This window comes from Eleutherodactylus coqui, chromosome 6 (assembly GCF_035609145.1).
Source record: "Eleutherodactylus coqui strain aEleCoq1 chromosome 6, aEleCoq1.hap1, whole genome shotgun sequence".
In the NCBI taxonomy this organism is placed as follows: Eukaryota; Metazoa; Chordata; class Amphibia; order Anura; family Eleutherodactylidae; genus Eleutherodactylus; species Eleutherodactylus coqui.
This window is the reverse complement of record NC_089842.1, coordinates 236029340-236052083: the sequence shown is the minus strand read 5'-3', so window position 1 is coordinate 236052083 and position 22744 is coordinate 236029340. Positions and strand designations below refer to the sequence as shown.

At 43.8% G+C, this 22744-nt stretch overlaps 1 protein-coding gene across 1 annotated transcript in view; it reads right to left on the bottom strand.

Annotated features, from left to right (window-relative positions):
• Positions 1–22744, bottom strand: part of NTRK1 (neurotrophic receptor tyrosine kinase 1) — an 87134-nt gene that overhangs the window by 45064 nt on the left and 19326 nt on the right. The window contains exons 2-3 of the mRNA XM_066609148.1: positions 8489–8563; positions 6627–6698 (exon numbers count right to left, since the gene is read on the bottom strand). Coding sequence (XP_066465245.1) covers positions 6627–6698; positions 8489–8563 — 147 coding nt within the window. The remainder of the gene's footprint in view (positions 1–6626; positions 6699–8488; positions 8564–22744) is intronic.

The following is a 22744-nucleotide window of genomic DNA, read 5'->3' as shown; positions in this document are numbered from 1 at the left end:
GTGGAGAAAGTAGAGTGCTATCTTCAATGGTGGAGGTGCTGCCTGACCAGATGACGCACCACCCGGATGGGTGTGATAGAGCAAGAGAATAGGACTAAAAGCTGGCAGTGGAGAAGGCGCCTGTTCTCTCACATTCTAGTTCCGACCTTCGTGTTATACCCTTCCCAGTATTTTTCTGTTTGTCATGGCCCACAACATCTATATCTCTTATTACTTCCATTTGGTCAGATTCCCCTATTGTTAAAAAAGATTGTCTCAACACAGAAACCTTCTTCAAAATGTGGCTACTGGGGCAACCAGCTGATCGCTTCAGGATCTTTTCCTGGCAATTTCAACAAACAGCTGACTTTAATAGTGGAAACCACAGCCAGCTAGGGCCTTCCTCTTGCATCAACCACTACAGGGGAAAAATAGTATTACATGATTGTCATTCAGATGCATAGACATTAGAGATGAGCGAGCATACTCGTCCGAGCTTGATGCTCGTTCGAGTATTAGGGTGCTCGAGATGCTCGTTACTCGAGACGAGCACCACGCGGTACTCATCTCGATTAAACGAGCACTGACCATTGAATTCAATGGAGCCGGCAATACAGCCGGCTCCATTGAAAGCAATGGGCTGCCGGCGATCGCAGGATGAATTGTCGGGAAGGGCTTAAATATATAAGCCCTTCCCTGCAATTCATCCAGAAATGTGTAAAAATAAAAAAAATATATACTCACCTTGTCCCGGCAGAACGATGTTAGCCCATTGAATTCAATGGAGCCGGCAATACAGCCGGCTCCATTGAAAGCAATGGGCTGCCGGCGATCGCGGGATGAATTGTCGGGAAGGGGTTAAATATATAAGCCCTTCCCTGCAATTCATCCAGAAATGTGTAAAAATAAAAAAAAATATACTCACCTGGTCCCGGCAGACGGAGTTCAGCGCGGCCAGCGGCAGTCCTCCTGAACTGCTCTGAACAGCTGTGAGTAGTATTCAGCAGCCGGGGATTTAAAATCCCCGCCTGCTGAATGAGCTGCCTCTAATTGGTCACAGCCTGACCAATCAGAGGCAGATCTCACTCACACACCCATTCATGAATTCATGAATGGGTGAGTGACTGCTGCCTCTCATCTGATTGGTCCCACAAATGAAAACCTTAGCGAGCATCGGCGATATACAAAAATGCTCGGGTCGCCCATTGACTTCAATGGGGTTCGTTACTCGAAACGAACTCTCGAGCATCACTGAAAGTTCGACTCGAGTAACGAGCACCCGAGCATTTTGGTGCTCGCTCATCTCTAATAGACATCCATGCATCCATGCAAGAAAGGCCCCATATGCCAGAACAAGAACCTTTTCCAGGAGTTTTCATTCTTACACCAGAAGAGGAGTCACTTATAGGGTTTATGGACAGAAGTTGTGTTACAGTTCACGACCACGGGTCCGCCATCTTATTTTATCCCCCTCAGCTAGTGGTCACTGTGTGCATTCTCCACCTGTCCATTGTAGTCATTTGGCTCTGGCCTCCTGCCTGTCTCTCTCTGCTGGTATGCGTGCACGCTTGCAGTCTTGAAGGGCCAACATGCACCTTGCTATTTTGTCTCTTGGAACATCGCTGATTCAGCGATTTCCATAATTCCCCAATTTTGTGGTTGCAGTTTCAATGTTGAGGAGAGTATGTGAAAATCCATCACAGAAAAATCTGCTCTAGATCAGGGGTGGTCTTCTCAAAAAGCTGGTCTTTTCCAGAGGTTTTACAATGTTCAAAGTGGACAACCCCTCAAAGCAAGGTTGTTGGATTTTCTTAGGAAATTAGCATTATGAGAAGGAATTACCTAAGTAAAGCTAATATAAAAAAATGATAGGTTGTGTGTGGTATATGTAGGAAAAGAAGCCTTTGATATCCTCAGGCCATGATGTGTGCTTTAAAACAGAGCTGCCTTGACCCCAGGTCCTCTGTTTAGTGGTGTGCAGCCAAAAACATCACAAACGGGAACTGAAAACCCAAACAAAGTAAAACGATGATGCACACGAAGAAGGCAAAAAACACAAATAAAAAATGACTACAAGATCTAAACATAGATTATAATCAGCCACAGATGATGGACCTTTGTAGAACGTCAGGGACCTTCATCTTCCACTTTTTACAAGAACAGGACCATCGGAGAGTTGATGTTGATTTTGTTTGTGACTGTTTATGCAATTGTCATTTGCAATTGAGATGATGGGTCATAAATGATTGCGGTGGTAAGGAGTTCGAGAGAGTGTTTTACTTGACGTCTTCCTTTTGGAATCTTCAGTGCAGTATGAAGACTTCATTTATCCATGTGTAATGAGTTGTACATCCTTGTTCAAGCCATACAGTTCCCATCACAACCCAAAAATTCTTCTTTTTCCACGTTCTTTGTACTTAACATCAGTACTCAATCAGAGAACCCAGATGTTTAAGGTTTATATTGATCATCAAGACGGTTCCAACTCAAAGTATTACTCAGGTGTATATGATCTTTGAGGATGCTCATTGCCACCCCCTGAAGAGTAAGGGGAGAGTAGTGACAGCAGTTCAGAGCAAATTTCTAGCTCAGCCTACTGGTTGTCATTTTTCAAGTTGATATCTACAATAAGACTGCCCCCATAGGCAAGAATAAGAACTTCCACAGTTATGAGAGTTCTGCAGGTTTTTTTTGCTTTAACCCTTTCCAATGCACTGTCTGACATCTGAAGACATTCTGATTGAAGGCTGTACAGCTCCGATGGTGGAAGATGTCCGGCAGGGTATTCTTACTGTAGATTACTGGCTGGTCTGATGTCGGGGGCTTCTCCAGCATGTCACATACAGCAATACTGGCTCTAACCAGCAGATGGCACCATTGTATAATGGCAGAAAGAGAAAGCCCTCTAGAAAACCCTGAATCCAAAATTGGATTGCAAAGGGTTAACATATTTTAGTATAATAAAGGGGTTGTGCAGGAATTGAAAAAATATTCATTATCCGTTCAACCTGTGAGAAACCATACTAGAATATACCTGGGATGCGTGTGTGCAGCTCTAAACCAAAGGTGAGGTGTCTACTGCACACGGCACTAAGTCTGACAGAAAGGAACACTCAGTCTGATAGGGATGAACAGGGTGGCGTTAGACTCCACCTCTACCAACGACCCTACGCCCTCCACTTACAGTCTAGAGTTGCATTTAACCAATCCTAGTTACATTCTTGGATGGGTTTCTCACAAGTGGCACAAATGGCAGGTATTTTTTCAATTCCTGCACAATCCCTTTAAGGCCCATTTTTTTCTGAACTGTTGCGTTGTGTTTTGGGACACTACAAGATGAGGCAAAAGAAAATTAACTTCCGATGTGTGAAAATATTAATTAAATATTAAATATAAATTGGGAGGGAGTATACATTTTTGGGGGGAGGAGATGTTTTCGTTGGCCATTTTGAACTCTGCCATATTAAATTCGGCTCAGAGATTCAAATGAGAAAGGAATAGTGTGATATATCAGGATTGGCTAGAATTTACTCAGAAAGACACTGGAAGTGTCAGTTTTGACATATATTTACTTGTTTAGGAGTTAAGCAAGGGCAAACTTAGTAACTTGTGTCTGACATTCAGGCCTTTTATTGGGCCCTTTGCTGATTAGCTGTTTTCCAGGCTTGTGCACTTATGTACTAAGCTGAATTCTGCAGGAAGCAGACAGCTCTGTTCTTACTGTAGTGGCCAGCCTTGGAATTGCAGGCATTGAAATGAATGGTGAGGGTAAATGGCCCCTGGCCAATTTATAAGTGATCACTTATCCTGAGGACAGGTCATCAATAGTTTACACAACCCCTTTAACACATTTGGAGCAATAGGGGCAGTGTTGTTCTGTAACCGTACAACCCCTTTGATAGGGTATTTGAAAGGGGGTTTTCTAAACGAAACAAGAAGGTAATAAGTATTGATGCTTTGTCCCCATTTAAACCCCATGATAAAAATTAGTTCCAGCTATACCAAGACGAATCCGGTAAATTCACAGGAGGCTAAATATGGTGCCAGGGGATGCAGAAGTGCCTACCTATGAAGAACATATTCCCATCAAGGTTTAAAAAAAATAAAGGGCTTTGATTTTATTTAATTACTTATTCAAATCACCTCATCGGTGAGAACTCCATTAGTGGCGCGGTCCGTGCCAGCAACGCTCTCCTGCAATTAGGAACGCTCCATGAGAACACTTAATAACTTTGCAAAACAACAAAACAAGTGCTTAATAAGCCATATTATTAATGACGAGGCAAAATCAGCCTAACGAAGCACAAACCCTCCGAGAGCCCTCCAGGAGATCATCGCTGATAGAAAGTCATATGGAGGTCTTAAAGTTATTTTATGTAGAACTGCATGCTCCATATCTACAGGGGAGGGGCCCCTTTCCAGGTTGGCTCCCATGGGTTTTCCCATTACTATAGTCTGTCTCACGAAGAGAATGCAGCTGATAGTTGTGTCATTGAGTGTATCACTCTGCCGTTTGTGGTTGGGGATTGGCCACCAGTTCTCTCCTACAGTAAGCAGAGACGGTCACGTGACTGCCACCAGTGACATTTGTAGCCAATCTCCAACCACAAATGACAGAGTGATACAATCAATGCCACCGCTATTGGCTGCATTTTTTTCGTGGGAAAGTCTATAGGTCTATTTTGTGTATACCGTCTATGCCATTGTAACGGGGCAGTGCTACTATGCTTTCCCTTAGACAGTTGAGCTGCCCGTCGGCTCTGGCTGACAGGATGAAGACCCGCCACCTTTAGTCCAGGACCCAGCTGAGAGAGGGAGCTGGGTAGGGCAGGAGAACATGAGTGCCGTGGAGAGGCAATGTGGAGCACCAATTCAAGTCCCTACTAACCCGCCAGAGAGCTGAGAGAGCAAGAAAGAAGAGAAGTGCTCAGAAGAACTGGTGAGTGGAGGAAGGAGGCTCCACCCACATCAGTGGGCGACGTCAGCAGTGGCATGGGTAGCATGACATTGCTGTAAAGACTCAACCCCCTCCATAGGACATAATGCAGAGCTAAGCCCCTACGGGAAGGTTTCCTGGGGGGAAATAAAATAATAGGACATATGTCACAGGGGGCAAAGAGAAACAGCAGCCAGCAGCAGTTACAGTGAGTAGAGCAGAGAGACAAAGTGGCATTAAAGTGGTGGAGGCCACTGAGCAGGGAAAGAGACCAGAAGGTTGCAGTAGACTGTCAGCAGCCAGGAGGCCATAGGCTGCTTGAGAGTCTGTCAGCCACTGTTCCCCGATGTTAGGAAGATTCGATCAGAGGCCAAGCAACGAAAGGGCCCTGATGATAATGGGCCAAAGCTGGAGAACTGAGAGGGCTAAAGGGGACAGTGACAAGCTGCATAGAAAGAGAGGGAGTCTCCCTTCCCACAGGGGACTTGGTCCTTGAAGGAGAAGATGGCACCATGGCCCCGGGATGTTGACAGTGCTGTAGGACAGGTAAGACCAGTCCAATGACAATTTAGTGTGTGCACATTAGGGACTATGATGAACGAATACCGATATGTGCAGACTGAGGGAGTACCTCTCCAAAGGCGACTGTGATATGGGAACATAGTGCAAAGCAGGGATTATAATGACACAGTATGGTGCTTATTTTTGGTACATGTTGTTATGTGTTTGTGACGGGGGGGGGCAAATCCGCAGTGATGCAGGGGGCAAATCCGCAGTGACGCAGGACCCATAGGATGGCGATATACTCTGGCAGCTACAGTGCACGAGGCTGCGATGTTCTCATGCCGTGAACCTTCGAGGATATAGTACAGAGTATGATGAGTATGGAGTATTACTAGAACAGTGATTAGTCATAAGAGAGGTTCAAAGTGCCTCGCCAAAGTGATCCCCTGATATGGACATGTGGATATACTGTATCTGTTAAGTGGGACTTCCAGTTAAAAATATGGAACATTCAAGTATGAAATACCATCCTATGGAGTGAAAAATTAACCGCAGTTCAGTAAAGTTTGGTTAAAAAAAAGTACTGCCTCTAGCTATCATCACTGTGCCGTAACATGCCACCAACCACCTACTTAACATTCCTGGTACAGAGGAATGCTTACGTTCCATCAAATGACTTTTTGGGCTAGCGGATGGTCTTCCATAGACAGTTTCCTTTGGCTAGAAGGTTTCCTTGACATTATAGTGACCCTCCGGTCTCAGGACAAAATTCTGTCTCAAAAGTAGAGGATGGAGGGGGTATATTACCCCTTATCATTTTGTCAGCTGCTGTTCGTTCCTGCTGGTTTGGAGTCCCGTTTTTGGTGGTCAAGATGGCCGTCACCATCTTTAGAGGACTTAATGGTCCATAGTGCATTAGTAAGGTTGGGACTACAAATGCATTGCACCTGCTTTGTGATCAATGCTGGCCAATCACAGAGGAGTGAATAGTGTAATAGTATCTACAATACCTCTTTAATAACGTAGTCTCTCCAGAGTTTCTAAGTGCTATAGTCATATGAATAGCATGCTTGCTCTGGGGTTGTCATGGTAACTGTCATGTTTGGGTGACATATTCGTTCAGATCAGAGTCTATTGTCTTGTCCTATGAAGGGAAGATAACCTTATGTAATAAAGTGCCCAAATATAATATATAAAATTCACTTACATGTGAGTCATCCGAGGGTTCATAAGAAAAGCATCTTCAGAGATATACTTCAACCCGGTGTTAGAAATGGTCCTGTTTGGAGGAAGGACATTGGGTCAGAAATATTAGTATCCTTAAAGGGGTATTCCGTGCTTTTAGTATTGATGACCTCTTGTCAGGATAGGTCATGAATAGTTGATCAGTGCAGGTTGATCTTGACGATCGTTTGATCCTCCAGCCACTGCTGTGGGCCACACATCATCATCAGTAGTCAGGGCCAAATGTGTAATAGATGGCTTCACTCCAATGGAAATCAATGAGAGCGATACCTCCTATTACACTTCCGGCACCTTATGGTGGTCACAGCCAGTTTGATTTCAATGGGTGTGAAGCCGTCTATTACACTTACATCCCTGACAACTGATGTAAACATCCGACCCCACTGCACTTACAGTGGGCCGGTAGATCAGTTGATTGGTGAAGATCCTGAATGGTGGACCCCTGCCGATCAACTATTGATGACTTATCCTAAAGATAGATCATCAGTAGTTAAAGCACGGAATACTCCTTTAAAGGAAAAATGTACAATTTTGTTTTCTAGAACCAGCGCCACTTTTGTCTATGGGCTGCAACTGGTTTTGTAGCTCAAGCTCATTCGGCTATACATTGAATCGATACAAAATGGTTCTGGTGCCGGTGGTAAGCACTATGATAAAGTAAGAGAATTTTTAATGCCTAGGCTCAAGGGCACACTACCGTAAGTCAGACGCAGGTTTGCATCCATAATACGGAAATGCGTCCTGGCCTGACCATGGGTCTCCTGACCTGAACTTTGAGCATCATACATTCCTCTCACCTTTACAACTGAGAATGAAACTGACGCTTAGCAATTGAATCCACTCCTAAGAAACGCCATCTTTGGCGTATGAACAAGCTGAAGGAAATAATGCTCTGGTCTTGGAACAAAATCCAAAAAACTTCATTGATAATCCAATGAAAACAATCTAATCAGCAAACAGACCCCGATGTTCAACTCTATGCGTATCGAAGGTAGAGTTCTTAGTCATGCCAAAGTAGCGTTGAACCTTTTTGCCAATTATATTGTTTTTATTGGATTATATATAAGGTTTTTGGGATTTTATTTCAAAGACTGGAGCATCTTCTCCTTCAATTTATGTAGCTCCATACCTAAAACCTATAGCCCGCCTGGGACATACTACCGTATCAGGGTGGTTTCACATCTGCTCTCATGGCTCTGCTTTCCTGCTCCTTTCGGGTAGCAGGAAGCAGGAACCCCCATGACCGAATTTGTGGACGGAATCGAGCAGCACCGGACAGACCCTATTGATTATAATGGGGTCCATCTGCTTTCCACCCAGATACCCAGCTTTTGAGCGGAAGAAAAAGTGCCGTATGCAGTGTTTTTTCTTCCAGTATTTTGAGACGGATCTGTGACAAAACCTTCCGCCAGAGGTTCTGACGCAGATGTAAAACCAGCCTTACAGACGCAAAACGGTGGCCAAAATACGGTAGCATGCTTCCTGCCTAAAGCAACATTTGGACCATTTACAACAATATATTAACGCCAATTTAATATGAAACAGACACAAGAAATGTAGACTGGCTGCCGTTGAAATATGGGCCTTCAAGGCTGTCTTACATCCAGGAAACCGGGAATGTTGGAGTGAACTTTATCTTCGTTCTGGCCCTCATTATACTCCTTTTATTCCACCCCAGGCTCAAGGTCGTGTCCCTTCTCCTCACACTTCCTGAATCATTTGTCTTATTACCCCTTATGGCACCAAGAGACATTATGACAAGGAGAATTAATGTTTCTCCATCCAGAGACAAGTACAGGATGGAGCGTGGAGTCGAATACTCACAGATTTTTCAGCTCTCTGAAGTTCTTCATGTCCATCTGCGTTAGGTTCAACAAGTCCTTCTGGTTCTCGATCACACTGTTGGATAGGACACAAATGTCAATCAAGAAGTAAGGATTTCCCGGAGGAAGAAGACGTTCTCTAAGCTTCAATGTCTACTTTACAATGTCACTACAGATTCCTAGATGGGGATCATTATACTGTAATGCTTCACTGGGCAAAGTCCTTCGCCTCTTGTTGACCTCTATGGTCTAAGGGACAATACTCAGTGTTATTAGGAGAGAATATTATTGGATGCCCTCCTTCAGTGATGATGTCAGCAATCACTGACCTCACCGTTGACGCTAGCATGTAGAGCACATGACCGCTGAGGCTACTAATTAGCTGCAGGGGTTATCTGACTGATGTATGTGACATCATAGGTGCAGGAATCTGGACCCTTCTACACGGGCTGAAAAATTGTTCAAATTCCCATGGTCCAGCGAGAACCTGAGTGATTATCGTTCAAGTGTAAACCCTGACTTACCGGCAAACGACAATTTGTCATTCAGTTTCTTGCTGCATACAACTGAATCCCCGACCGGCCCGTGTGAACAGGCAGTCGCTCATCCATGAATGACTGCCTGTTTACAGTGAATGGAGTAGTGAAGATTTGCTGCTTCTAGCCTGTGTCTTCTCTTGACATGTCTAGTTTAGAAAATACTCACATTTCAATTAAATAACAAGTCTAAAGCATCGTTTCAAGAACTCTGCATTTTGCTATTTCTCTCTTATACATTCTGGAAATGAATGACTAAATTGACAACTGGGTGTTACCATCCCCCTTGTCAATAGAGTGTTGTCTCTACATGCTCTAACACTATCAGCACTGATTGGACAGTGTCAGAGTATATAGGATTACACTCTAGGAGCAAGAAGAATGGTAACACCCAGTTGTCAAATTATTTCCAGGAGGAGTAACGGAGTAATGGCATAATGGATAAATCTAGGGAAAGATGCTGCAGAATTGCTATTGCATGTATTTAATAAAGAGACATATCAGTAGAGATGACATATCCTTAAAGGGGTTGTTCAGTTGAAAACTACTGAGGGCCTATCCTCAGGAGGGGTCATCAGTAGTAGATTGGCAAAGGTCTGCTGCACAGGACCCTCACCAATAAGCTGTTCTCTGGACTGGTTTGTTCGTACACTGTGCTGATTTCTGTAGGAAGCAGACACCTATGTTCCCACTGCTGTGGCCAGGCTTGGTATTGCAGGCATTGAAGTGATGCAATACCAATTCCAGCCACTGCAGTAGGATTAGAGCTATCTATTTCCTGCAGAAATCAGCTCAATAAAGGAGCACACCAACCCAGCAAACAGCTGATCAGAGGGCGTCATACCTACTATTGATGACCTATCTGTGGATAGGCCATCAATAGTTTACAACTGGATAACGCCTTTAAAGGGGGAGGAGGGTTTCTGCAACTAAGATATTGATGACCTATCCTGGCCATAGGTCATCAATATCCAATTGGTGGGGTCTATCATCCATCCGCTGTTTAAAGAGGCTGCGGCATTTGGGTGAGTGACATGACCATTTTTCAAGCCTGTGACATCACGTTAGTTCATTGTGGGCCTGAGAGCAGCTCAGTCACATTCGAATGAATAGGGTTGAGCTGCTATACCAGGTGCCGCCGCTATAAATTGTACGCCGCTGATATGCAATGAAGAGGCTGCTAGCAGCAGACACCCGCCAACCTGATATTGGTGAACTATCATGAACACAGGCCATCAATACCCAAGTCCCAGAAATCTCCTTCAGCCATTCCTTCATCAAAGCCTTAAAATGACCCTTCAGTTTTGGGACAAAATTCCATCCCGGGTCTGGAGACAGTGGGGCGTTATTACCTGCACTTATTTTTTTCTGCCCTTTCAACAATCCACCATTTTCAGGTCCTATTTTTGGCCATCCAAGATGGCCGATGCAATCTTCAGACTACTTAATCCCCACAGTGCATTGGTAGTGCTAGAGTACCAATGCACTATACCTACTCTCCGATTGGCCAGCGCTACTCACATGATCAGAGCTGACCAATCAGAGAGCAGTGCACTGTGTGCATTAGCTAGATACGAAATTGTGGGGGCCATACTGAATGTCTGAAAACCAGGACTCGGAACTGTCGGATTGGACAAATGGTAGAGAAGGAAAAGTTCAGGTAATATGTCCTCTGCCCCCTCCGGTCCTGGGACAGAATTTTGTCCTAAGACCAGAGTATTATTTTAAGCATCATGTGTGCAAACTTTTAGCCATATGTTCCCCCCTACATTATCCTGGGTCCCTCATTCTCAGACAACAAGGAACCAGGCCTCCAACTCCCACTTAAAGGGGTAATTTATTAATTGATGGCTTATCCCCTGGATAAGTCATCAGTAGTTGATGGACAGAGGTCCCCCGCTTGGGACCCCCATCCATCAATTAATCATTTGACTGGCCGTCAATTCAGCAAGTCGAATGTCATCATCAATGTTCAGAGGAGGAAGTCAGAGCACTGGCTTCACTCCCATTAAAATCAGTGGGAGCACAATGCTGCTCCTACACTTCTTACTCGGGTCCATGGTTAGGACATCACACCCTGACCTGAGCAGGAAGCATAGCGTAGCGTGCACACTCCCATTGATTTCTGATGTGACCACTGAAGATGATGCCCAGCCCACTGCACCGGTTATCAACTAATAGACAAGGGTCCCGAGCAGCGGACCCCCATCCATCAACTATTGATGACCTATCCAGGGTATGGGTCATCAGTTATAAACACCCAGCATACCCCTTTAACTTACTTGGCTTCTGACCCCAGGCTACCACAGGCCAACCCTAGGTGCAATATTCTAAAAATGAAAACTAGACATTTCCCAGTTCCTATAGAGGGAGGTATTCGGAAAATAGCCTACTTGGCAATAAATACAACTGTAAAACAATGGAAAAAAAGTTAATGTGCTCATGAACCGTACTGTGAAATCTTGTGAAAACACCTACAAATGTGAAAGTTGGCCCCGAGTTCAGGCTCTATACATCGGAACTGTAAATCTGGTACTTTGATGTACAACAGCTTCGTTTGAAATTATTAAGACAAAGTGTCATGTCTTAAAACAGGGCCACCCACTTACAAAACTCTGCAGTAGTAGGAGCTCCAGGGAAGACCACGTGTGAACTTCACTGCTCCCCTTTGAGAGTTCACAGCTGCAAAATCATTGGCCAGTCAGTGGCTCGAATCTAAAACCCTTTGATGGTTCCCGAGAGGGTTATTGTGCAAGGACAATAATATATTACTAGATCAGGAAGTATATAATCCTACTTGGTGGAGGCAGTAGGAGTCACATCTGGAGGAAGCTCAAGAGAAGAGACCAGTGCTCTACATGAAGGAGGGACAACCCACTTCCTAAATTAACTATTCTCATCCTATGCATGTAGAGATATCCATTTGAACCCCAAAAATATGTTTTTTGGATAACTTGCACTTTTTACCCATCCAGAGGTAATCAAGGATAACACTTAAAAGAAATAGTCTAAGACTGCATCAGTTAAACACAAGTTTTTGGGTTTTTTTCGATTGCAATTCTTATATAGGATGCTTCATGATTATAGTTCACATTACAGGGTGCAGTAAACTTGACAGTTGCAATTCGCTCTGGATGGTACTATACACTTGATGGTTGTTGATCACTCCTTGAATGTTCTAGAACATAACTTAAACAGCCCTTTATGCACAACCATAATTCCAAAAAAGTTGTGACGCTGTGAAAAATGTAAAGACATTTTACGAAAACAAGAATCCAATAATTCGGAAATCTCATCTAACAATACAGTATTCACAATAGAATACAGAACACATATCGGAGGGGGAAAGGGAGACATTTTTCCATTTCATTAAAAAAAATTAAGGCCCCCTGTCCACAGGCATTGCGGTATCCTTCCGCCGCCCGGGAGCAGGAGCCACCACCGAATCTCCGTCGGTCAGCCTATCTGATAGATAGGCTGACCGCAGAGAATTGGGCCAATTCGCCGCGAGCGGAGAATCGCAACGATTCTCCACTCGTGGACAGTGTGCCGGCGCTTTCTATAGCAATGCTATAGAAAGCTTTAGAGGGCATGATTCGCCAGTGGTTTACCGCCGGCGAAATCACGCCCGTGGACAGGCACCCTAACTCATTTAGAAATTCATGGTAGCAACACAGGAGTAATAAAAGGTTGGAAAAGTAAGTTGTACTAATAAAAAACAGCTGGAGGGTCAGTTTTCTACTAAGTCACATAACTGTATGTAAAAAGAGCATGTTAGAGAGGCAGAGTCTCTCAGAAGCAAAGATGGGAAGAAGTCACCAATCTGTAAAAGACTGCATCTAAAATTGTGGAACAATTTCAGAAAAATAAAATAGTACATAATATCATCAGAAGGTTCAGAGAATCTGGAGAAATTAATGATAACAAGATGGAAGGCCTACAGTCAATACTGGCTGCTTGAGATCTACGGGTCCTCAGGTAGCACTGCATCACAAACAGGCATGATTCTGTATTTCAGATCACTGCACGGGCTCAGGGGTACTTCCAGAAATCATTGTCTGTGAACACAGTTCACTGTGCAATCTACAAGTGCAAGTTAAAGCTGTATCCTGCAAAGGAGAAGTGATATAGCAACATGATCTTGAAACGCCGGCATCTTCTCTGGGCCAAAGCTCATTTAACATGGACTGAGGCAAAATGGAAAACTGTTCTGTGGTCAGATGAATCAAAATGTGAAATTCTTTTTGGAAACTACGGACGCCGGGTCCTGCGGACTCCAGAGGGGAGAGATCATCCAGCTTGTTATCAGCACACAGTTCACTAACCTGTATCTCTGATGGTATGGGGTGGCATTAGTGCCTATGGCAGGGGCAGGTTACACATCCTGAAAGGCACTATTAATGCTGAGCAGTATATAGAGGTTGTAGAACAACATATACCCCATCCAGACAACGTCTCTTACAGGGAAGACCTTGCAGATTACAGCAAGACAATGACTAACCACATAATGCATCCATCACAACAGCATGGCTTCACAGAAGTAGAGTCCGGGGCTGAACCGGCCGCCTGCAGTCCAGACCTTTCACCAATAGAAAACATTTGGCGCATTATGAAACACAAAAACCGTCAAAGTCGACCGAGGACTGCGGAGCAGATAGAATCCTACATCAGACAAGAATGGGACAACATTCCTCTCCCAAATCTCCAGCAATTGGTCTCCTCACTTCCCAGACATTTACAGACTGTTGTAACTATGGTTGACATGGCCCCATCCCAACTTTTGTGACAAATGTTGCTGCCATCAATTTCTAAATGAGTATTTTTTTTTTTTTATTGCAACAGTGTCTCTCTTTCCCCCTCTGATGTGTTCAATGGAAGTCTTCAAGCAGAGGCTGGACAGACGGTGATTCAGTGATCCTGCACTGAGCAGGGGGTTGGACCCGATGACCCTGGAGGTCCCTTCCAACTGTCTCCACCATTCCATGCCTCTATTGTGAATACTATGGCTAGATGAGATTCCCCAATCATTGCATACTCTCTTAATTTACATTAATTTACATTTTACATAGCGTCAAAATTATCTGGAATTCGGGTTTTATGTAAATAAAGTCTAATATCGGGCAGGTTAATGTTACGTCGCAATGACAATTAGTTATCTTAGCAGTCCGCCCCCTTCCTTTTAAGCCAACCCCTCCAACATATCCATTCAGTCCACTATGCCACAGATCCACACATTCCATGTCTTATTACACTAGTTACTAGTCAGTCCCTCCCTGAACCAGCGACTGCTTCGGGGCCCGGTTGTAACTGTAACCATTGCGATCCTTATAGCTACTCCACTTCCAGTACCAGGATGAGCTGTTTCTTTGGACACCAAATGAGGGGCTTCATTGTTTTTTTTCAGTTTTTTTCACTGTGTGTTCTATACAGGACCCTGAAGACAAATCTGTACTCTGCATAGAAAGTGATTTACTGGTTGCCCTTTCTGACTATGATGCTGTATATAAGGACTTGCTTTATCTGTATTAGGCCATACTTATACACGTGGTTTCCTCTTGTGAGTTCCGTCCAATTATAATATGGACAGAAGTCACATGAGAAAATAACATTATTGCTATCTGTTTATATGTATGGGCGATTTTTCATATTGAGAGTCCCAGGTAGAAAAATTGCAACATTTCCTGTTTTTAAAACAGCCAATATTTAAACTCCCGAAACACGTAGCCTTCCTCTGGATCAACAGGGGGAACAAATAATAGGCAAAACTGGATGGACTTATGTGTTTTTTCGGCCTTACATACTATGTTACTAACCCCTTAGTGACGGATCCAAATTTTGGAAATCTGACAAGTGTTACTAACATATCATAACTCCGTAAAGGCTTTGCATATCTAAGTGATTCTGACATTATTTTTTCACCACATATTGTACTTCATTTAGGTGGTAAAAATAGACCGATAGAATTTGTAAATATTTATTAAAAGTGCCAAAATTGGGAACATTTTTTTTTAAAATTTAATTTTTTCACATTTTCAACTGTAATATCTTAAATATGTGCAAACATACTGTACAGATTTTTGCCCAAATATATATTTTTATCTGTTTACTTTATTCGGGGTGCAGATTTGAAAAACTTTAGTTTTTTTTTAACCATTTAACATTACTTATCAACATTTTGAAGAACATTTTGTTTTCTACACCAAGCCGAAAATTGCAAAGGCTCATAGGTGTCAGAATGATAGGTACCCCTACAAATGACCCCATTTTAAAAGCTACACCCCTTAATGTTTTCACTGAGGGGGGGGGGGGTCATGAATATTTTTACCCCACCGTTTTTTTTCAGAAATTAATGCAATTTAGGGGAGAAAAAATAAAATTTCATATTTTTGCAAATATTTCATTTTAAAGACATATTTTTTTCTATAGTGCACATGAAAATGAGAATTTACACACCAAAATGGATCCACCTGTTTGTCCTGTGTTCAGAAACATACCCAATGTGGCCCTAATATTATGTCTGTATGCACAACGGGGCCCAAACCGAAAGGAGCAGCCTTGAAGGTGTTTTAGGCCCCATTGCCCACTTGTAGAGCCTTTCAGCAGCCAAAACGACAGAGAACCCCCACAAATGACCCCATTTTGAAAACTAGACCCCTTAACAAATTCATCTAGGGGTGTGCTGCATATTTTGAGCCCACAGTTTTTGAATTAATCTAAGCAAAGCAGAAGGAAAAAATTACGATTTTCATTTTTTGGGCAATTATGTCATTTTAAAACCAGTTTCTTTTGCACAACACACACGTGAATGAAGACTTTCACCCCAAAATGGGTACCCCTGTTTGACATGTGTTCAGAAACATACCCATTGTGGCCCTAATCTTATGTGTGGCTGCACGACTGGCCCCCAAACCGAAAAGAGAAATGAAGTTCAACTGTTTTTAACTTTTACGTGATCGGCGTCCGCTCACCGGGGCCCTCAGTCGCTGCTCTAGGCTCTTGGCTACGTTTAGTAGCCAGGCGCAAGAATATTTTAAATTTTCCGCACCCTCCTATTTATTTACTTTAATGCTATCCAATGGATAGCGCCAATTGCATGACCAGGGGAGGGGGGGCTTCCCGTGGCCCCCATGACAGCTCCACATTGTCTGCTACCTCCGGGATGTGATAGCATGGAGCTGTCATGTCCACAGCCTGCAGGGCTTTAATCCTCAGGGAATGCATGTTTTTACGTCTCTGAGCAATAAAGCCCACAAAGCCAGGATGTAAAAAGGCAATGGGGCCGTCACTAAGGGGTTAAATAGCTAAGTAAAACCTTTTGGATTGTACCAACATTAATGGATGGCTTGGGAAGAAGACTAGAATACTTGCACTAGGATACCAGGGGATTGTGGTGAGGAGTGGAGGACCCAAGGGAAGGTGCAGGGTTCCCTGGAACACTTGCTGGGATGGAGGCCGCACTGACCAATGTGAAAGGAGCTACAGAGTCACTTATCTCAATTTGCACCTGGCTATGTGTAAAAGTTGGAGTCCCGCGTTTCAGGCAGTAGGGACATGAGGCTGTCATGGCTAGGGTCACTAAAGATCGGGTACAAGGTGCTGATTTACCTCATTGTAGACCCCCCTTGGAAGCGGGACCCAGTGTGACTGCCAAAGAAAGCCATCGAAGATGATGCGGTGCTCAAAACTTTTATTAACAAACAGTTCAACTTGGGTCTATCCGGACGAAATAGGTGACAGTCCACAAGCCCCTTGTCTTGGGAACAATAAACAGAGAACGGTCATTCCCAACCGTAGAGTCCTCAATAGTTAGAGTTAGTTCATAAAGTCCATAAGTTATCAATGTCTCTTAGTGAGGCCGTACAACTTACGGTTCGTATTTTTCCAGAAGGCAGTCTCTCAGTACAGGCCGTACAGCGGCTGTAGTCCCAGTAAAAGCCACAGGGCAGGTTACTTCAGGGGTCGCTGCTGATGTCCCCTCTAGAATGTGTGTCAGCGGAGATAGCCCATAGGCAAGAACTCCACTCATGCCCTTTAGGGAAGAGCAGCGCACACACACACATTCTTCATCTCTACAACAGGCCACCAACTACACCCTTCTTCTGGCTTTTGGTTGGAGATCGTAAGAGAGGAGGGGCCACATCCCGAAATCCAGCTCTGAGGGCAGGCTTTGCTTTAGCTAAAAAATATTTGCTCGTGCGAATAAATGTTCGCTTTAGCATAAAAAATATTCAGAAATGCATGCAGATCTGTGAAGGGGGTCCCCTCCTACAGTGGAGCTAAGCTCTCCTTGCAAATATGATTATCATATAACTTTCTCCTGTGGTCCAGTTTGTGGTTATTGTCTTCATACCCGACCTTGACTAGAGGAGCTCCACGATGGATCGCAGCAAGGAGGCTGTTCATAGTTATAGGGTGGGAGATCGTACCGCCGGCACAGAGGAAGTGTGCTTCATCCTTCTGGAGGTGCCATAAACACCTCCAGAATGATGAAGGTGCTCATCAATTCAGAGCACCTGCTGCCATTTTTCTTCTGGCCAGACGTCTCCAACCAGTAGATGGGTGTACTTGTGTCCCTCTGGTTTCTACCAGTTCTGAGCTGATGGCACTGCTGAACATCTTCTAATTTTACAGGGAAGTAAACATGATGTCTCTTTCATTTGCTGCACTGGTCCTCAACGTTCCCGTTTCTTTGTGCTTCTTCAAAAGAGCTTGGACACCACATCTGGAAACCCCAGTCTGCTGTGAGACCTTTTCCTGGGAAAGACCTTGCTGATACAGTATAACTACCTTGTGTCTTGTTGCTGTGCTTAGTCTTGCCAAGGTATATGACCGGTGACGTGAAACTGTCTTCCACAACCTCACCTTTGTAGTACTGGCTTTTCCTCATTTAGTTTTAAGCCTCCTACACAGCTATTTCTGTTTCAGTTAATGACTGTGTTTCTATCTATATACCTAGAAGAACTGATGCTGTTCTGAAGGTAAAATATTGATGCGATTTACATTTCTCTTTTGTTCGGTCACTTTCCATTTTGCTAATTGACAAAAAGAAACTATTAACACTTCCATTTATGAAAACATTCTTACTTTGCTGCATTTTTTCTGGACTAAAACTTTTGCACAGTATTTAGAGTCATTATTACTAACTGAAGATCACACAATAAGAAATCAGATCCAAGGCATTGAGGTTATGCAGAGCATTCGTTGTACCACAATTCCCAGCATGCCCTGCCCTGACCTCACTGTTTGTGTATATGGAAAGACTGAGAAAGCAGACAGATGACATCGCTCCCAGACAGGTATTAAATTTCTCTGTCCCCCCTTCTCCCACCAATAACACCCACTAGTAAAGCGCGTGCTTTTAATGAAATGGGTGTCCTCTTACAACATGAGGTCATCGCACTTCATCTCTTATCACCTTCTATAGATGCCTCTACCGTTGTATCAGATGAAGATGGAGAATGTAGAACACATATGTAATCAGGGCAAACACTGAATTATTTCTTTATCTGTCAAAACAATCAGGACCCGTTGTCAAAGAGGTGGGACCCCTGTGGATTTATGACCTGGGGTCCTGGATACAGGTCCTCCATGTGGAGATGCCACCAGGACTGAAGCTCATCTGGATTGTTTTATGTGATAGAGCATTTCCATGAACACAAAATTATTTGTACATGCATGCAAGGTATAAAACAGCATACAAATCAACCACATTAGGTGACATCGGTCGAGTGCATTTGTATTCTGGATGCCACAACCTAAATGTCAATCGCAGAGAACGTCCAATGTTCAAGTGCCAACATCCAGTTGGTCTAAGAACCATGGACCATAGTAATTGGCTGCTGTGGGCAATCTGATGGTGGACGGTAGATAACAAGCAAAGGTAATTTTTTTGACTGGGCCATTGGAGTTCTTTGGCCAGCCACTGGGCTTGACTGGAACACTTAAGAGAGCACCACAAAGGCAGGGGCATAGGAGAACAGAACAATGGTTGTTACATAAAGGGGTTGTCCAATTGTAAACTACTGATCGCGTATCCACAGAATAGGCCATCAAGAATAGATTGATGAGGGTCTGCCACCCAGGAACCTGTTTGCTGGGTCGGTGTGTTCATGCAATGAGCTGATTTCTGCGGTGGTCAAGCTTCGTTTTGCAGGCTAAGTTTCCATTCACACAAATTCAAGCAAGGCCTGCAATACCAAGCCTGGCCACTGCAGTCAGAATGGAGCTGTGTGCTTCCTGCATAAAACAGCTCAGTGCACAAGTTCTCCAGCCCAGAAAACAACTGATTGGCAGGGGTCCATGGCAACAGACCCCCATTAATCTACAATTGATGACCTATACTGCTGATAGACCATCAATGGTTTACAACTGAACAACCCATTTAAAGACAACAGGTGCATAAGGGTTTGTGATGGAGGAACTTACAGGGGTATCTAAGGCTGTGACACTTATAGAAGTATCTGTTGCTTGTACACTTATGGGGACACATTAATCAATGTGGCATTTATGGCGTTATTAAAGATTGGGGCACTTGTGGAAGTGTCTGTCGCTGAGGAACTTATTGTGCACATCAGTTAATATGGCACTCATGGAACCACCTTAGGTTGGGGCACTTAGGAGGGCATCTGTGGCTTTGATACTGATGAGGGCACATCTGTGATGGGGATACTTACAAAAGTAGTTGTGACTTGGGCACTTATAGACACATTTATTAGTAAGATCTTATGTGGCCACCTAAGGTCTTGACATTTATGGGGGCATCTGTGTCTGGGGCACATCTACCTTGAGAAAAAGAGGAGAAATCTGGCATAGTGTCAACAAGAGAGGAATAACGATAAATGGAATGGTGTACTGGTGTGCTGGATTTAAGAGAGGTGCTCAAGAACCAAGTAAGGTTCTGACGGCCTATTTTGCTGGTCTACCAGTGGTCAAATTAGCCCGATAGCTGGGTGAAGGAGCATTTAGAGGAATATTCAGGCCCATATATATTAGTCCATATAAAAGGACCTTCAGGCTTGGACACTTATGGGAGGCTTTTTGGGCAATTATGGGGGCACATGTGTGATTAGGAAATTTCCAGGAACAACCTTCGATGTAGCACTTATGGGATCATTTGTGACTAGGGTATTTATGGAGACACATCTGTGGACGGGGCACTTAAAGGAATTACACATATGGCGGGGGCACTTATGGAAGCATCTATGACTTGCTCTAAGTTAAAACTTGGCCTACATGTGTCCCGTTGGGTTTGGTGCCATTTGGTAAGGACACATTATGATTAACTTCATTCATCCATTCTCCGCAGCAGGCTACATACAGCAGCAATTAAACAAGTCCAAGTCATCCTCTTAAAGTTGACTTGCAGCATACGATCGTCTTATTATAAGTGATGGACGATCAAATATTCATACATTAAACTCCTGCCGCTTGTTTGCAGTGTCCTTGGCATCGCCTATATAGTATTTGCTGCTGAACTGTTTCCAGGTCTCAAGAGGGTTTATTAAGCACAATGAAGGAAAGTAATATTCGTTATGCTCAAGTCGAGCCGTCCATCTCTGGAGACCTCGTTGATAATGTTAATTTACCGTCTGATGCAAAAAGCAGGGACTGGGTTCAAACCAGATCAACTCATGTGAGGTAAATTCACTTCTAATGTCTCACCCTATATGCTCCCTGGTGTAATGTGCGCTAAATGTGGGATATCTGCAGATTCTTGAGTCGTGCAACTACTGGATAATCAAGGCATCTAGAGAGTGAACAGCGAAGATAGGGGTGAATTATGCCTATCAGGGCTGGCTGAAGGTTGGTGGAGGCCCATTGGCAATTGTCCCCTTTGGCTATTCTATCATCTGGCCTAAGGTCTATTCATGACTCTGTAGCTACAGTTTCCGAAATGGAAAATGGACGGTCACTTGTGTGGAGATTTAGCTGAATTGTCTGGTAGGGGACCTATATGGGCAGAGGTGTAATTACAATAGCTATAATAGCTCCCCTCCACCTCCAAGTGCCATTTATAATACCATCACAAGGAGATCAGGTCCCCTCACAAAACCATTACGAGATGAGGTGGCCTGGAAGACTGATTTATGGTCTACTCTCAACCCATTAGAGCAGACATGCACCAGAAATGTGACAATTATCGGACCATTTTGTGTTATGGAGTTGCACATTTAATTACATTTTCAATATTCTTTAAATAACCGTAAATCTGTCCAGAGGTTACGGGGTTTCTATTATATTATCATCTTCAGTGTGAAGGCAAAATGTGACACAATGGCCACTTCAAATAGCCCAACTAAACCCTGGGGCAATATAATGTTGAGTGCACAAATCACCTTATTGCTATTACATGTGTTGCAATGATGCCTGCTAGATGTCTAATTAACCTGATAGATTATATTTGGGTATGAGGAGTGTGAGGTCACAGATATCAGCAGAGGAAGAGCTAGAAAATCCATGATGACCATACGTATCACATCCCCCAGCAACCATGATCATAGGGGTATGCAAAAGGCATGCCATCTGACCCGTTACTACTGAAGGGGGAACCATTAGGTCTGATTTCCTGGACATTCGGAGCTGCCCAAGTTTTTCCGTGCTCGAATGGGTTTCCTCGAAGTACTCCAGTTCCAGCCTGTTTCAAAAAGATACTTGGGGATGGGGAAACATTAACGCTGAGGTTGAGTTGCATCTTCTCCAACGTGACCATAAACCTTAGGGACCATGTTTAGTTTTGCACATCTTGTGATTCAGTGTTACTAAATGGGCCATGGATGTATTAATGCATTTCAAGGCCATTGGTGAACCTAAGGAAACCTGGGCATACGGAGCTTCCCCAGTCTATTGGCTGGGCAGGTTTACTTGAGTATATTAATTGGGCACAGTGTGAGTTTATTATTTTGGCTCTGTATGGTACTGCACAGTGCACCAACCAACCTAAGGACAGCATTGAACTATCATGTGACTTATAAACCAGTATTACTGTCCTTTGCATGCGGTAGTAGGGCCTTTTTCAACCTCAGCCATTGGGGCCCGGATCTCAGTGGTTAGCACTGTTCCCTTGCAGTGCTGGGGTCCTGTGTTCTAATCCAACTAAGGGCAAAATCTGCAAGTTTATATGTTCTGCTATTTTTAAGTGGGTTTTCTCCCATACTAGAAAAGCATTACTAAGAGTTAGGTCCTCCCACGCCTTTTGGTGCATCGAGTGACAACAGAATGCCATTGCTGGCGATCAAAGACAGCAGTTTCTGCATCATCCCTTGAAAGGTTGACAGTACACAAGTCCTCTATAGATCTGTGTTACCAGGTGATCTTTTACCGTCCCCATTGACACTTCCCATTTTTGGATTCCATAAAATTTAGATTTTTGCCAGTCTTGTCTCAGGAAGGCGTAGAATGTGTCCAGCAAATCTGAGCCAGCCTTCAGTGACTCGGGAATGGAGTGGCTGCGTACCAGAGCAGGTGTAAATTTCGTCATTAGTAACCTGATCATAGTAAGTGGCCTTAAACAGGCTGTTGGAAAACACCAAGTCGCCGGTTAATACATGTGGTCACTTTCCAAGCTTCAGATGCACACAGCGCATTCGAGATCACGATAGTGAACAGAAGTTGTATCTTTGTTTGCAATCAGAGGTAGACGTTGGAAAGTTGCCACGCCTTACAGATACGACACTGGATATCATGGTCGGCATCCCTGTCATTGGGGATTTTACTGCCTAAGT